The sequence below is a fragment of the Chaetura pelagica genome, unplaced genomic scaffold, assembly GCF_000747805.2.
Source record: "Chaetura pelagica isolate M959 unplaced genomic scaffold, ChaPel_1.0 scaffold1094, whole genome shotgun sequence".
NCBI lineage: Eukaryota > Metazoa > Chordata > Aves > Apodiformes > Apodidae > Chaetura > Chaetura pelagica.
The window spans coordinates 8,965-20,507 of NW_009953108.1; the positions used below are offsets into that span (position 1 = coordinate 8,965).

Consider the following 11,543-nt stretch of genomic DNA (forward strand, 5'->3'; position numbering starts at 1 on the left):
TGTCAGACACTGCTGTGGGATAGGTAAAAGCTGTGGGTTTGTACCTACAGAGGGTAGTTGGAAGGCCAAGAGTGACTATTTTTAAATCAAGTATGAGCAATAAGTGATAAGAAGGTTGGAACAGAGTAAATGGAACAGAGCCCCAAGGGTCTGCTGGTATCTTTACCAGTGTGGAAAGAGAGTAGTTAGTTGCTTTTAAGGAGACTTTTCAAAAATAATTGTCACCAACTGTCGTGCAACTTACCTTTCAGATCCTGATCCCACCAAAAGGCTTACTTCTCAAACTCAAGAAAGAGGCTGAAAATCCCAAGGAAGTCCTAGACCAGGTAATCCCTGAGCAAACTGCACAACTGCTGATGTGTTTTGGTTGTGTGTTGAGTTTTTTCTCTTTGCATGTTTGTGACTTATTGGCAACAAATGCAAATATACAGAGAATCAAACAACTCCTGCTCAAACTGGGAGTTGGGCACAGGGTGATGAGGCTGCCCAGAAGCTGCTGGCTGGTGTTCGTACTGAGGACAGGTTACCTGTGGCAGCATCACAGAATCACAGAGTGGTGGGGGTTGGAAGAGACCTCTGGAGACCATCTAGTCCAATTCCCCTACCAGAGCAGGGTCACCCAGAGCAGGTGCCACAGGATGGCATCCAGGTGGGTTTGGAGTGTCTCCAGTGATGGAAACTCCACAACTGCTCTGAGCAGCCTGTCCCAGTGCTTTGCCACCCTTGCAGTCAGGAAGTTCTTTCTCATATTTAGGTGGAACTTCCTATATTCACATTTGTGCCCCTTCTCTCTTGTCCTGTCACTGGGCACCACTGGAAAAAGACTGTCCCCTCCTCCTGACACCCAGCCTTTAAGTATTGATAAGATCCCCCCTCAGTCTTCTCCAGACTAAAAAGCCCCAAGTCATAGAATCCTAGAATGCCAGGTTGGAAGGGACCTCAAGAATCACCTGGTCCAACCTTTCTAGGTATGACTCTAGTTTGTATGAGGTGGCTCAGCATCCTGTTAAGCTCAGACTTTAAACTGTCCAATGTGGGGGAATCCACCACTTCCCTTGGGAGACTATTCCAATGATTGATTGTCCCCATGGTGAAAAAGTCCCTCAACCTTTCCTCATAAGAGGCATGTTCTAGTCCCTCATCATTTTCATAGCCCTTTGCTGTCCCCTTTCCAGTAGTTCCTTGTCCTTCATAAACTGGGGAGCTCAGAACAGTTCTCCAAATGTGTCCTTACCAGGGCAGAGCAGAGGGGCAGGAGAACCTCCCTGACCTGCTGGCCACACTCTTCTTCCTGATATTCACATGGAACCTCATATGCTCTAGTTTGCATCCATTGCCCCTTGTCCTGTCACTGGACATCACTGCACAAAGCCTGGCTCTGTCCTCCTGACACTCCCCCTTTACATATTTGTAACCACTGATGAGGTTGCCCCTCAGTCTCCTCCAAGTCCAACAGCCCCAGCTCCCTCAGCCTTTCCTCATCAGGGGGATGTTCCCCTCCCTCCAGCATCTCTGTGGCTCTGCCCTGGGCTCTTCCCAGCAGTTCCCTGTCCTTCTGGAACTGAGGGGCCCAGAACTGGGCACAATACTCCAGATGTGGCCTCACCAAGGCAGAATAGAGGGGGAGGAGAACCTCCCTTGACCTACTAACCACATCCTTTCTAATACACCCCAGGAGGCCATTGGCCTTCTTGGTCACAAGGGCCCATTGCTGGCTCATGGTCAGCCTGTTGTCCACCAGGACTCCCAGGTCCTTTTCCCCAGAACTGCTCTCCAGCAGGTCAGCCCACCCTGTGCTGATCTGTGGTGTTCCTGCCCAGATGCAGAACCTTACACTTGCTCTTGTTGAATTTCATTAAGTTCCTCCCTGCCCAGCTCTCCAGCCTGTCCAGGTCACACTGGGTGGCAGCACAGCCTTTCGGGTGTGTCACCACCATTTCCAGGTTTGTGTCATCAGTGAACTTGCTGAGGGGACACTGTCCCTTTGTCCAGGTCACTGATGAATAAATTGAGCAGGCCTGGGCCCAGTACTGACCCCAGTACTGAATAAGTTAATGCTGAACCACTGTAACAGCATTTACTGGTCAAGTAGGAGTAACTTACCTTCTCAGATGAAGATGGCTCATCTCTAGGACCCTAATGAGTCTCCTGCCATTTCCCTCGGCTTCTGCCCTTGGTCTGATGTGTTTCATGTCTGACTTGGGGTGCTTGCTTTCCCTCTGCCTTGCAGGTGTATTACAGAGTGGAGTGGGCAAAGTTCCAGGAGCGAGAGAGAAAGAAGGAAGAGGAGGAGAAGGAAAAGGAGCGTGTTGCTTATGCCCAGATTGATTGGCATGACTTTGTGGTCGTGGAAACAGTTGACTTCCAGCCCAGCGAGCAAGGTACTGGTGTTAAGGGTTGTGATCTCTGTGGAACTGCTCCTCTTCAGTAGAGGCCGTGGCCTGAGATGCCCTGTCTGGACAGAAGTTGGGTTTTACAGCTGCCTATCCCTCACAGATAAAATGGAGGGCCTAGGGACAGTGTTGCAGGGCTGGGTTTTTTCTGGAGTCAGTAGAGCTCTCCTTGCACAGAGTCAAGGACTGCAGTAGTGTCCACTTGTCCACTTCCACCAGGACAGCAAAAGCTGTCCCACCTTCTAGTGGTGCTTCCACCTCTAGGTACCTTCACGTGTCATGTGTAGAGTCCATCTGTTCCCTCCTATACACCCTGGCTCCCAGGTGATTCCACTGCCACTGCTTTGTAGTGAAACTGCTTTTTATTCAAGAACCTGATAACTTCTGTGTGCATCAAGCAACAAAATGGGCTAGAGAAACAGCAGCTCTGTTTTCTTCTTTGTAGGGAATTTCCCTCCTCCCACCACTCCAGAAGAGTTGGGAGCTCGAATCCTGATTCAGGAGCGTTATGAGAAGTTTGGAGAAAGTGAGGAGGTGGAGATGGAGGTGGAGTCAGACGAGGAAGATGACAAGCAAGAGAAAACAGATGAGCCCCCAGCCCAGCTGGATCAAGACACACAAGTGCAGGATATGGATGAGGTAATGAGCCAAGAGAAGCAGCATTGCTTTTGTCCTGAAACTTGGTGTGGTTTAGGATGCTCTTCATTTCCACTCTAAGAAGTTCCTTGGTTTCTTGAGGAAATTTTCCTTCTGATGGAATTTCAAAACAACCTGTTTCTGCTGGAAGGCTGGAATGTGGCATTTTTAATTTTTTCCATGACAGCACAATTTCCCAGAGAGAAATCCAGATATTTGTCACCCAGTGGTGCAGATTTTGTATTTCTGTGATCCAGCCTTTTGGGCTCTCTGCTGCACTGGGTCTGTAATACTGGGAGATGACTCATTTTGGACTCTTCCTCTGCTCACTGTGCCTGAGCAGTTTCTCTGGTAACAAGGAACAAGAGCTTGGTTAACCCGAAGCCCTTGCATGCTGTGCTGTGGTGATGGGGAAGCTGAGGAGTCTTTGCTTCCTCTTCTGGGTCCACTGAACTTCCCAATCAGGATTATCCAGAAGAACCTCTGTAGCAAAGGTGTCCAGGGACAGAACAGCTCAGCTGCTTAGAATCTCTGTAGTTGGTTCTTTCAGCACTGCCTAGGATCTTTATGCCTTTCTCAGGTCTTTCCTGTTGGTATTTGACTACAGGAATTTGGTTATGATTTATTTTTTTTCCCCTCAATAAGGGCTCAGATGATGAAGATGAAGGTCAGAAGGTTCCTCCTCCTCCAGAAACCCCGATGCCACCACCTCTGCCTCCCACGCCGGATCAGGTCATTGTGCGGAAGGATTATGATCCCAAAGGTAAGTCAGGCTGCCCCTGAGTCAGCCCAAAGGTAGTTGTTTCTGGGCTGCATCCTCTGGTGTCTTTGTAACACTGTGGTTTTCTTTTCCTAGCCTCAAAACCATTGCCACCCGCCCCAGCTCCGGATGAGTATCTTGTTTCCCCCATCACTGGAGAGAAGATTCCTGCCAGTAAAATGCAGGAGCACATGCGGATCGGTCTCCTGGATCCTCGGTGGTTGGAGCAGCGGGATCGCTCCATCCGGGAGAAGCAAAGCGATGATGAGGTCTATGCCCCAGGTCTGCTCCACAAAGCCCTGTTCCCAGCTGAGTTCTCTGGGCTCTTGGCACACCCCCTCAATCCTCCTGGGTCCCACCCCTCAGGACCCAGTTGAGCTCTCTGTGCTACATCCTTAGTGTGCCCTTTGTGTGGATACCTTGGTCTTTAATACATTGAAGCTTTTTTGGAAACTCAAAGGCAAGGAGCTGTGAGTGCTGCTGGCTGGGAAGTCTCTCTATAGGAAGAGCAGCACTTCGCCACTGGGTACCAAGCAGTTTAATCAGAGAACACATCCTTAGTGTGCCCTTTGTGTGGATACATTGGTCTTTAATACATTGAAGCTTTTCTGGAAACTCAACGGCAAGGAGCTGTAAGTGCAGTCTCTCTATAGGAAGAGCAGCACTTGGCCACTGGGTACCAAGCAGTTTAATCAGAGAATCATTTAGTTTGGAAAAGAGCTTTTAAGATTGTTGAATCCAACCAAAAACTAACACTGCCAAGGCCACTACGAAACCATGTCCCTCAGCACCACATCTACACAGCTTTTTAATCCCTCCAGAGATGGTGACACAACCACTTCCCTGGTCAGCCTGTGCTAGGGCCTGACAACCCTTTTAGCAATGTTTTCTAATATCCAATCTAAGCCCCCTTCAACTTGAGGCCATTTCCTCTTGTCATGTTGCTTGTTACTAGGGAGGAGAGACCAAACTCCCTAGTTTGGTTACTATCTCCTTTCAGGTAGTTGTGAGCAATAAGGTCTCCCCTCAGCAAGGTGATTAGAAGAGGTTTGATCATGTCTGGCTTGGATTGTATCAGTTGAGCTAAGGATTCCTCTCTTCCTGCAGGTCTGGATATTGAAAGCAGCTTGAAGCAGCTGGCAGAGCGCCGTACAGATATCTTTGGTGTAGAGGAGACTGCTATTGGTAAAAAGATTGGTGAGGAAGAGATCCAGAAACCAGAGGAAAAGGTAGGGTGGAAACTGTGGGTTTTTTAACAGGTTCCTGTGCTATTATCTGCTGCCTCTCTGAGCATTCATGTTTGAGGTTTGCAAAGGTGCTCTCAATTGATTGGCAGTTCATGTGGCAGCTTGGTCAGCCTGGAGCTACTCTGATTTATTTTCTCCTTTCAGGTGACCTGGGACGGGCACTCGGGCAGCATGGCCCGCACACAACAGGCTGCTCAGGCCAATATCACTCTCCAAGAGCAAATTGAAGCTATCCATAAGGCTAAGGGCCTGGTGCCAGAAGATGACAGCAAGGAGAAGATCGGCCCCAGCAAACCCAATGAAATTCCCCAGCCACCTCCTCCTTCATCTGCATCAAACCCCCCGGCCAGTGCTCAGCCCATCACCTCCGTCCCTCGTCCACCCACCGTGAGTGTCTGGGCTTCTGAAAGCAAATGGCCATGGCTGTAGTTAATTAGAACGGAATCCTGAAGAAGGTCAGGGGTTAGTAACAGCAGGGCTAGCTTAGAAGCAGGTTTTGAGTGAAGTTTGTTTCCAAATTACTCTTAAGCCATCAGAGGAGCCCTGTTGAGCTTCCTGTTAAAGTGGAAAATAAGACTGAGGTGGAGCTTTTCATCCATGGAGGTATAAAAAAGACTTAATCAGCCGGGCAGAGGAAGGGACTGGGCAGGGAGATCTTGGAGGAAGGGACTCTGGCTAGCAGAGGAATGGGTGGGGCCTTCCTTTGAGTGCAAAAAGGGGCAATGCAGAACAAAAGTAAGAAAAGCTGCAGGTGCCTCACTGCCCCAAGGCTTGTGCTGCCTGACTCTGAACTAGCTCCTTCTTTTGAGATTGCCCTGGTCTGATACCTGAATGACGAGTGAAGGAGGAACCCTTCAATCTCCTAACGAGGCTTCTGTGCCCCTCGACCTGCAGCTTGGGCTGGCCATGTGGTGGGCTCCAAGCCCTTGGCCAGCAGCCGTGCCCTGTGTGCTGCTGGGGTTGTGTCCATCAGGGGGTGTTCCCGTGTGCACCTGCTGAGGACGTTGCCCTCTCTCTGCAGATGCCGCCTCCCGTCCGCGCCGCTGTTGTTGCCGCCGTTCCGGTCATGCCTCGTCCCCCCATGACCTCGGTGGTGCGTCTGCCCCCGGGGTCAGTCATAGCCACCCCCATGCCCCCCATCATCCACACCCCCCGCATCAACGTGGTCCCCATGCCGCCCTCCGCGCCGCCCATCATGAGCCCCCGCCCGCCGCCCATGATCGTCCCCACAGGTCAGTAACTCCTTCTTCTTCATTGGCAGCTCCTTCCTGGGTAATGTGAGCTTGGAGCTTGGATTTTTGTTGCCTTCTGAGCTTCTGATCATGGTGTGGGAATGGAATTGGGATTGCAGAGCCTGGGTCCCACCGTTGGGAACCATGGGATGTGCCACATGACTTACCTGGCAGCAGCACTTTTGGGCTCAAGACTCCTGCAGCCTGAAACACAGAGAGTTGTCTCCTCTGTTTTCTGTCTGTGTCCCCGGGAGCCTGCCCAGGGGCAGTGGATCCCAACTGCTTTCCAAAAGGAACCAGAGAAAAGAGGAACTGCCAGTGCCTCACCGGGTGTTGCAGCCTGTTACAGAAGTTCCTGCAGCAGGAGGAAAAACTGTTGGCTGGCCCCTTTCATAGCAGTTGGTGCTTTTAAGTTGAAAAGCAGAATGTATAAAGCAATCCTTTCTTTGTTTCATGGCTTCCCAGGGGAGCTGCTGGCACTGCTGTGCGCCAGACTGCGAGCGCTCGCTTTTTTGCAAGATCTGCAGGAAGCTCTAGTGCTGCTTGTCTTTTTCTGGGCTGCTTCCCCATGTCAAACACCTCCCGAAGCCTGAAGTTTGCATGTTGCTGTTGGTGGTGTTAACTTCCTCCATGTGTTGTGTGGTGTTTATTGCTCTGCTTTACTGGTCTGCTAAGAGAGTTTTTGTGTAAGGGAGTGTCTCCCACGCTCAGTGGATGACTGTGGGTTGTGCTGTATCCCCCCCCATCCCATTTCAGCATTTGTTCCTGCACCTCCCGTGGCTCCGGTGCCTTCCCCAGCACCGATGCCTCCTGTTCACCCACCACCACCCATGGAGGATGAGCCAGTCTCCAAGAAACTGAAGAGTGAGGATAGCTTGATTCCAGAGGAGGAGTTTCTGCGCCGGAACAAGGTGTGTGAGAGGGCTGGCCCTGCCTGGGAAGCGCTGGAGCCCTGATCCCACCAGGCTGTGCAGCCTCCTTCTCCCCAGGGGGATGTGAAGCCAGCTGGCTGCATGAAGGGGGGGTGATGTGCAAGGGAGGGACTATCTGAGGTGGCTCCTTCCTGCTGCCGTTCCTGGAGCTGCCTTGTGTCTCAGCTCCCAGGCGTGTAGCAGATCCTGCTCCGCTGTAATTACCGGCGGTGAGCGGTAGGTGCCCAGTGATGTGAAGAGGAGCTAAAGCTGCTAATGAGCTTTTAAGCAGAGGAGCGTTAAGCTGGAGATGCAAAGAGATTTCATTTATCAGTGTGAGCATGATAGTGCAGTAATGCAGGGTGTTCTGTAACGACCTCTACCAAATCCTAGGCTGAGTTCCTTCCTGAGGAGTACTGACATGGTGGCTTGAGTTTTAAGTCCTTTAAGAAGGCTGAGCAGTTTTCCTGGACATCTGCACAGAGGAGCTGCCTCCTGTTCAACACTCCCTACGTTCCTCCTGATGCTGGGAAGGTGTGGGCCATGCCGAGTGGCATGCAGAGGGAGAAATCCAGCCAGGGGTTTTATTTTGATAGCAGCGTTCTCAGGGTTGAGGCAAATACATCTGTGTGTTCACTGGGAAGTCGAGATATGTGGCTAGTTTTGAAAACAGAGAATTTGTCTGCCCCTGGGTGTCTATAAATAATGTGTCTGCTGCTCTGTTATCATAGCCTGAGCCTCCTTGCCTGTACCAAACCTTATCTTTGTTTCCTTCAGGGTCCAGTCACAGTCAAGGTCCAGGTTCCCAACATGCAGGACAAGACAGAATGGAAGCTGAATGGCCAGGTGTTGGTGTTCACCCTGCCGCTCTCGGACCAGGCACGTTGCTCATTAACCTGGCCTCTGCCCCCCTTGTTTTGCCTCCAAGCCTCTGTGCTTTGAGAACAGCAGTTGTCCTGCATGGCAGGACCTGTGCAACCCACACTGTGGCCCCTTGCCCATTGGGGGAGCAGTTCTGCCCACCCTGAGTGTGCCCTTTTTTTTTCCTAGGTGTCTGTTATAAAGGTGAAGATCCACGAGGCCACAGGGATGCCAGCTGGGAAACAGAAGCTGCAGTATGAGGTGGGTGCCAGCTCTTCAACTACTGTTCGTTATGTCAGTGCTTTTTGACACACAAACTGACTTTCTACAAGAAGTTGTAGATGCAGAGATGTTGGGAAGAGCAGAGGGAATGCTGCTCCTCTCTGTTACAGCAGGATGTGCCTGCTGCAGATGAGGCCTCTAAGGTTAATGTCTTTCTCTGAACTCAACCTGTTGTTTTATTGGGGTTTTTGGACATTTAAATGCAACTATCTGCACTTGCTCATCTGTCACGTCTGGAAGGTGGGTGAGAATACCCCCCAAGCCCTGGCAGCTCTGGAAAGACTGTCTCCAAACCACAGAAGGGAAGAGATCAGGCTCTTCCTCTTGAGACTCAAGCTGTTAGAAAGGCACTGTTCCCTTTTAATCCCTTGTTTCCAGTCACGCATGTGCACAGACACAACCTGCTGCCTAAGCAGTGAACTTTGGGCTGTTGCCTCCTCAGGAGTTCATGTGTGGGCAGAGAGACCTGTTAACTCTTAGCAGGAAGGGAAACACAACTGGGTTTTTTTTTAAGGGGGGATGAAAAAGAAGGGGGAGTGGAGCCTGAATAATTTCACTTGTTGTGACTGTCTTTATCGACATTTGTAGAGGGTTGTTTGTGTTCCTGCGTTATTTCCAGCACTCCCACCTCCTCCAGTGCCCACCTTCAGATACACTGGGATCTCTCCAGGGTTTTTCAAAGCCAGCAGCACTCTGTCATCACCATGTTCTGAGAGGAGGGCTTTGTGCATCTGGGGTTTGTGGGAAGGGAATGCTAAATTTTCTGCTGTGACTATTGGTTTGTTTGTTTTCTTTTCTTCTCCTCTCAGGGCATCTTCATCAAGGATTCAAACTCCCTGGCCTATTACAACATGACCAGTGGCTCCCTCATTCACCTGGCACTCAAAGAAAGAGGAGGCAGAAAGAAATAGGGACCACAGAGCGCCAAGACGTCCCGTGGCTGCCCTGACACCTGTGTAACCCCAACCCTTTGAATCCTCCTGCCTGTTTTAGGGGCTCTGGTGCCTGCCTGCCAGTTGTAGTGTGAAAAGAGAGACTGTGAGCCCCGTGCTGGGGGGCTGGTGAGAGGGGGAAGCTGCTGGAGCCCCAAGGTGTGTCCATGTAGTGAGTTAGTGTGTAGGTGCTGCAGGCAATGGATGCTTTGCTCGAGTGCTGTCCCTCCTAGAATTCCCTCACAAAGCAGCATTGAGGTCACACCCAGCTTAGTCTAGATCCATGTTGGAGGAATTTGTGCTCACCAAGAACATCATCTGTCTGCCTACAGCTGCTTCATTTAACCTGTTTCTAATTGAAACCACCTTCCTTCTCAACACCCTTATTAAGCTCCTTTTTCCTTCTCTCTCCAGTTTATATGCTGGAGCCCCTTGTGCTGACCCTGACTTGGAAATTTCTCCTCCCTCTGTGCGGGTGTTTGTGGCTGTTGCCGAGCTCTGTGTGCACCAAACAGCCTCAAGCTGCTGCTGCACAGCCTGGGATTTGTTGCAATAAATACCCCGTGGTGCAGGTCCTGTCTGTGGCAGCTCTGTTCCCTGGGGGCTTGGGGATCTCGGATGAAGGTGGCTCGGGTGGGCTGTGGGGAAACACACCGGGATTTTGTAATTAAGCAGTTTATCCCAGGATATGCCTCTGTACCCTAGGAAAGGCTTCAAGAAAAGGGGTTTGTTGACATTTCTGTAGTTAACTCCTGAAGGTATCACGTGTGCATGAGTGGGGGAGAGGGGGCAGAAAGAGCAGTTCGAACTTGGACGTTTCATTGGCAGATGTTTTACCCTTTGTATCCTGCAGCTGGCACCTCTTGGCTCTGGAGAGCAGCTGGGTCTGGAAAATGTTATTCCTGTGCCTCCCATCAGGGCTGTGCTGCAGTTTGATACAAACAGCACGGAGCATAAAGTTAATCAACACCCAGATAATTGGGCACCAAGGAAGAGGAGGTTGTGAGTTGGGTACCTCTGCTCATCCTTTGGGATGATCCCAAACCATGGATTTCTAATTATTTTTAGTGCTGGTCAAACACTACAGGAACATCCTGTTTACCTTTACTCTCTGCTTTGGGGGCAGAGGGATTTGGGAGGAGGGAAGAGCTGGTGTCCTGCGTGGTCCTGCTCCTCTACAGTGGGAGGAAGCCCCATGGCTGTAGGGAAGGGGCCTGGCACTGGCCCAGCCCAGGTGGCTGGTGGTCCCCTGGCTGGGGTGGCAGCTGCTGTCTGACATGTCCATGAGGCTGTGAGTGGTGCTGAGGTGCAGGAAGGTGGGATGACGGCTTCCTTGTTGCTTTTAAAAACTAGACAATAGGTACAAGCTCAGAGACAACAAAATGGGGGTTTTCCAGAGCCGATTTTAAAAAACCACAACTGCCCAGAAAGCTCTGAAATGGAGAAGTCATGTTTTGACATCCGGCGCGGGGCACAGCTGTGACAGGGCTGTGCTGAGGGTCACCCAGCTGTTCTCCTCCAGCTGTGCTCGGTGGCACGAGCCACCACAGTCCCTGGGGAGCTCCTGATCCAGCATGTGTCCCCTCCACACTGGCTATGCTGCTGCTGAGGTGACACTCTGGGCCAAGGCCTTTCCCAGCCCAGCGGGTGCTGTGGCAGGAGAGCTCCCCCCTGGCAGCAGCCCCGTGGAGCCCTGCCAGCCCCTCTGTCCCCAGAGCACTGATAACCCGGTGCTGGTGGCACAACCGCCGCTATCGCTGCCTCCCACTCCCGCGGGGAGAACCCGCTGGCTGCCAGAAGCTCTGGAAGTAGGTTGAGTTGTTGCCGACTTTAATGAGCTTTGGTCCTTCCCTCAGTCCCTTGGCACTTCACCCAGCACCTCATGTGTGCCTGGGCTCCCATAAACTCCCTCCATGCTGGTCCAGGGAGAGGATTGAGCTCTGAGGAGCAACAGGAGCTGGGAAGGAACTTGCTGTGGACGGAGGCTTCGCTCATGGCAGGTCCCAGCAGGCCCTGGACCCAGCACTGTCACCCCACTGCTTATGGCTCCTTTTATGCTTCTTTTTTAGACAAGTTGGGCCAGTTTTACCTGTCTGGGCTGAAGGTGATGAGGCTGTTGGTGGATGGAGAACCTCTGAATGTAGCAGTAGTGGTCTGGCTGTGAGGAGCTGGGATCACGGAATCTCGGGGTGGGTTGGGGGGGGAGGACACATTAAAGATCATCGAGTTCCAACCCCCCTGCACGGGCAGGGACACCTCCCACCAGACCAGGTTGCTCTAACCCCCATC

The 11,543-nt window shown here is 51.5% G+C and overlaps 2 protein-coding genes across 2 annotated transcripts in view; both read left to right on the forward strand.

Moving 5' to 3' along the window:
* The window catches only part of SF3A1 (splicing factor 3a, subunit 1, 120kDa), a gene marked incomplete at its 5' end in the record, with an annotated part of 14,342 nt that extends 5,019 nt beyond the window's left edge, over positions 1 to 9,323 (forward strand). Inside the window, 11 exons of the mRNA XM_009997285.1 lie at positions 2,231 to 2,381; positions 2,839 to 3,032; positions 3,675 to 3,792; positions 3,886 to 4,071; positions 4,897 to 5,018; positions 5,181 to 5,423; positions 6,058 to 6,268; positions 7,025 to 7,179; positions 7,957 to 8,058; positions 8,230 to 8,301; positions 9,132 to 9,323. Coding sequence (XP_009995587.1) covers positions 2,231 to 2,381; positions 2,839 to 3,032; positions 3,675 to 3,792; positions 3,886 to 4,071; positions 4,897 to 5,018; positions 5,181 to 5,423; positions 6,058 to 6,268; positions 7,025 to 7,179; positions 7,957 to 8,058; positions 8,230 to 8,301; positions 9,132 to 9,233 — 1,656 coding nt within the window. The remainder of the gene's footprint in view (positions 1 to 2,230; positions 2,382 to 2,838; positions 3,033 to 3,674; positions 3,793 to 3,885; positions 4,072 to 4,896; positions 5,019 to 5,180; positions 5,424 to 6,057; positions 6,269 to 7,024; positions 7,180 to 7,956; positions 8,059 to 8,229; positions 8,302 to 9,131) is intronic.
* Positions 9,324 to 10,531: 1,208 nt separating this feature from the next.
* Positions 10,532 to 11,543, forward strand: part of TBC1D10A (TBC1 domain family, member 10A) — a 13,670-nt gene continuing 12,658 nt past the window's right edge. Inside the window, exon 1 of the mRNA XM_009997286.1 lies at positions 10,532 to 10,545. Within this exon, the coding sequence (XP_009995588.1) occupies positions 10,532 to 10,545 (14 nt within the window). The remainder of the gene's footprint in view (positions 10,546 to 11,543) is intronic.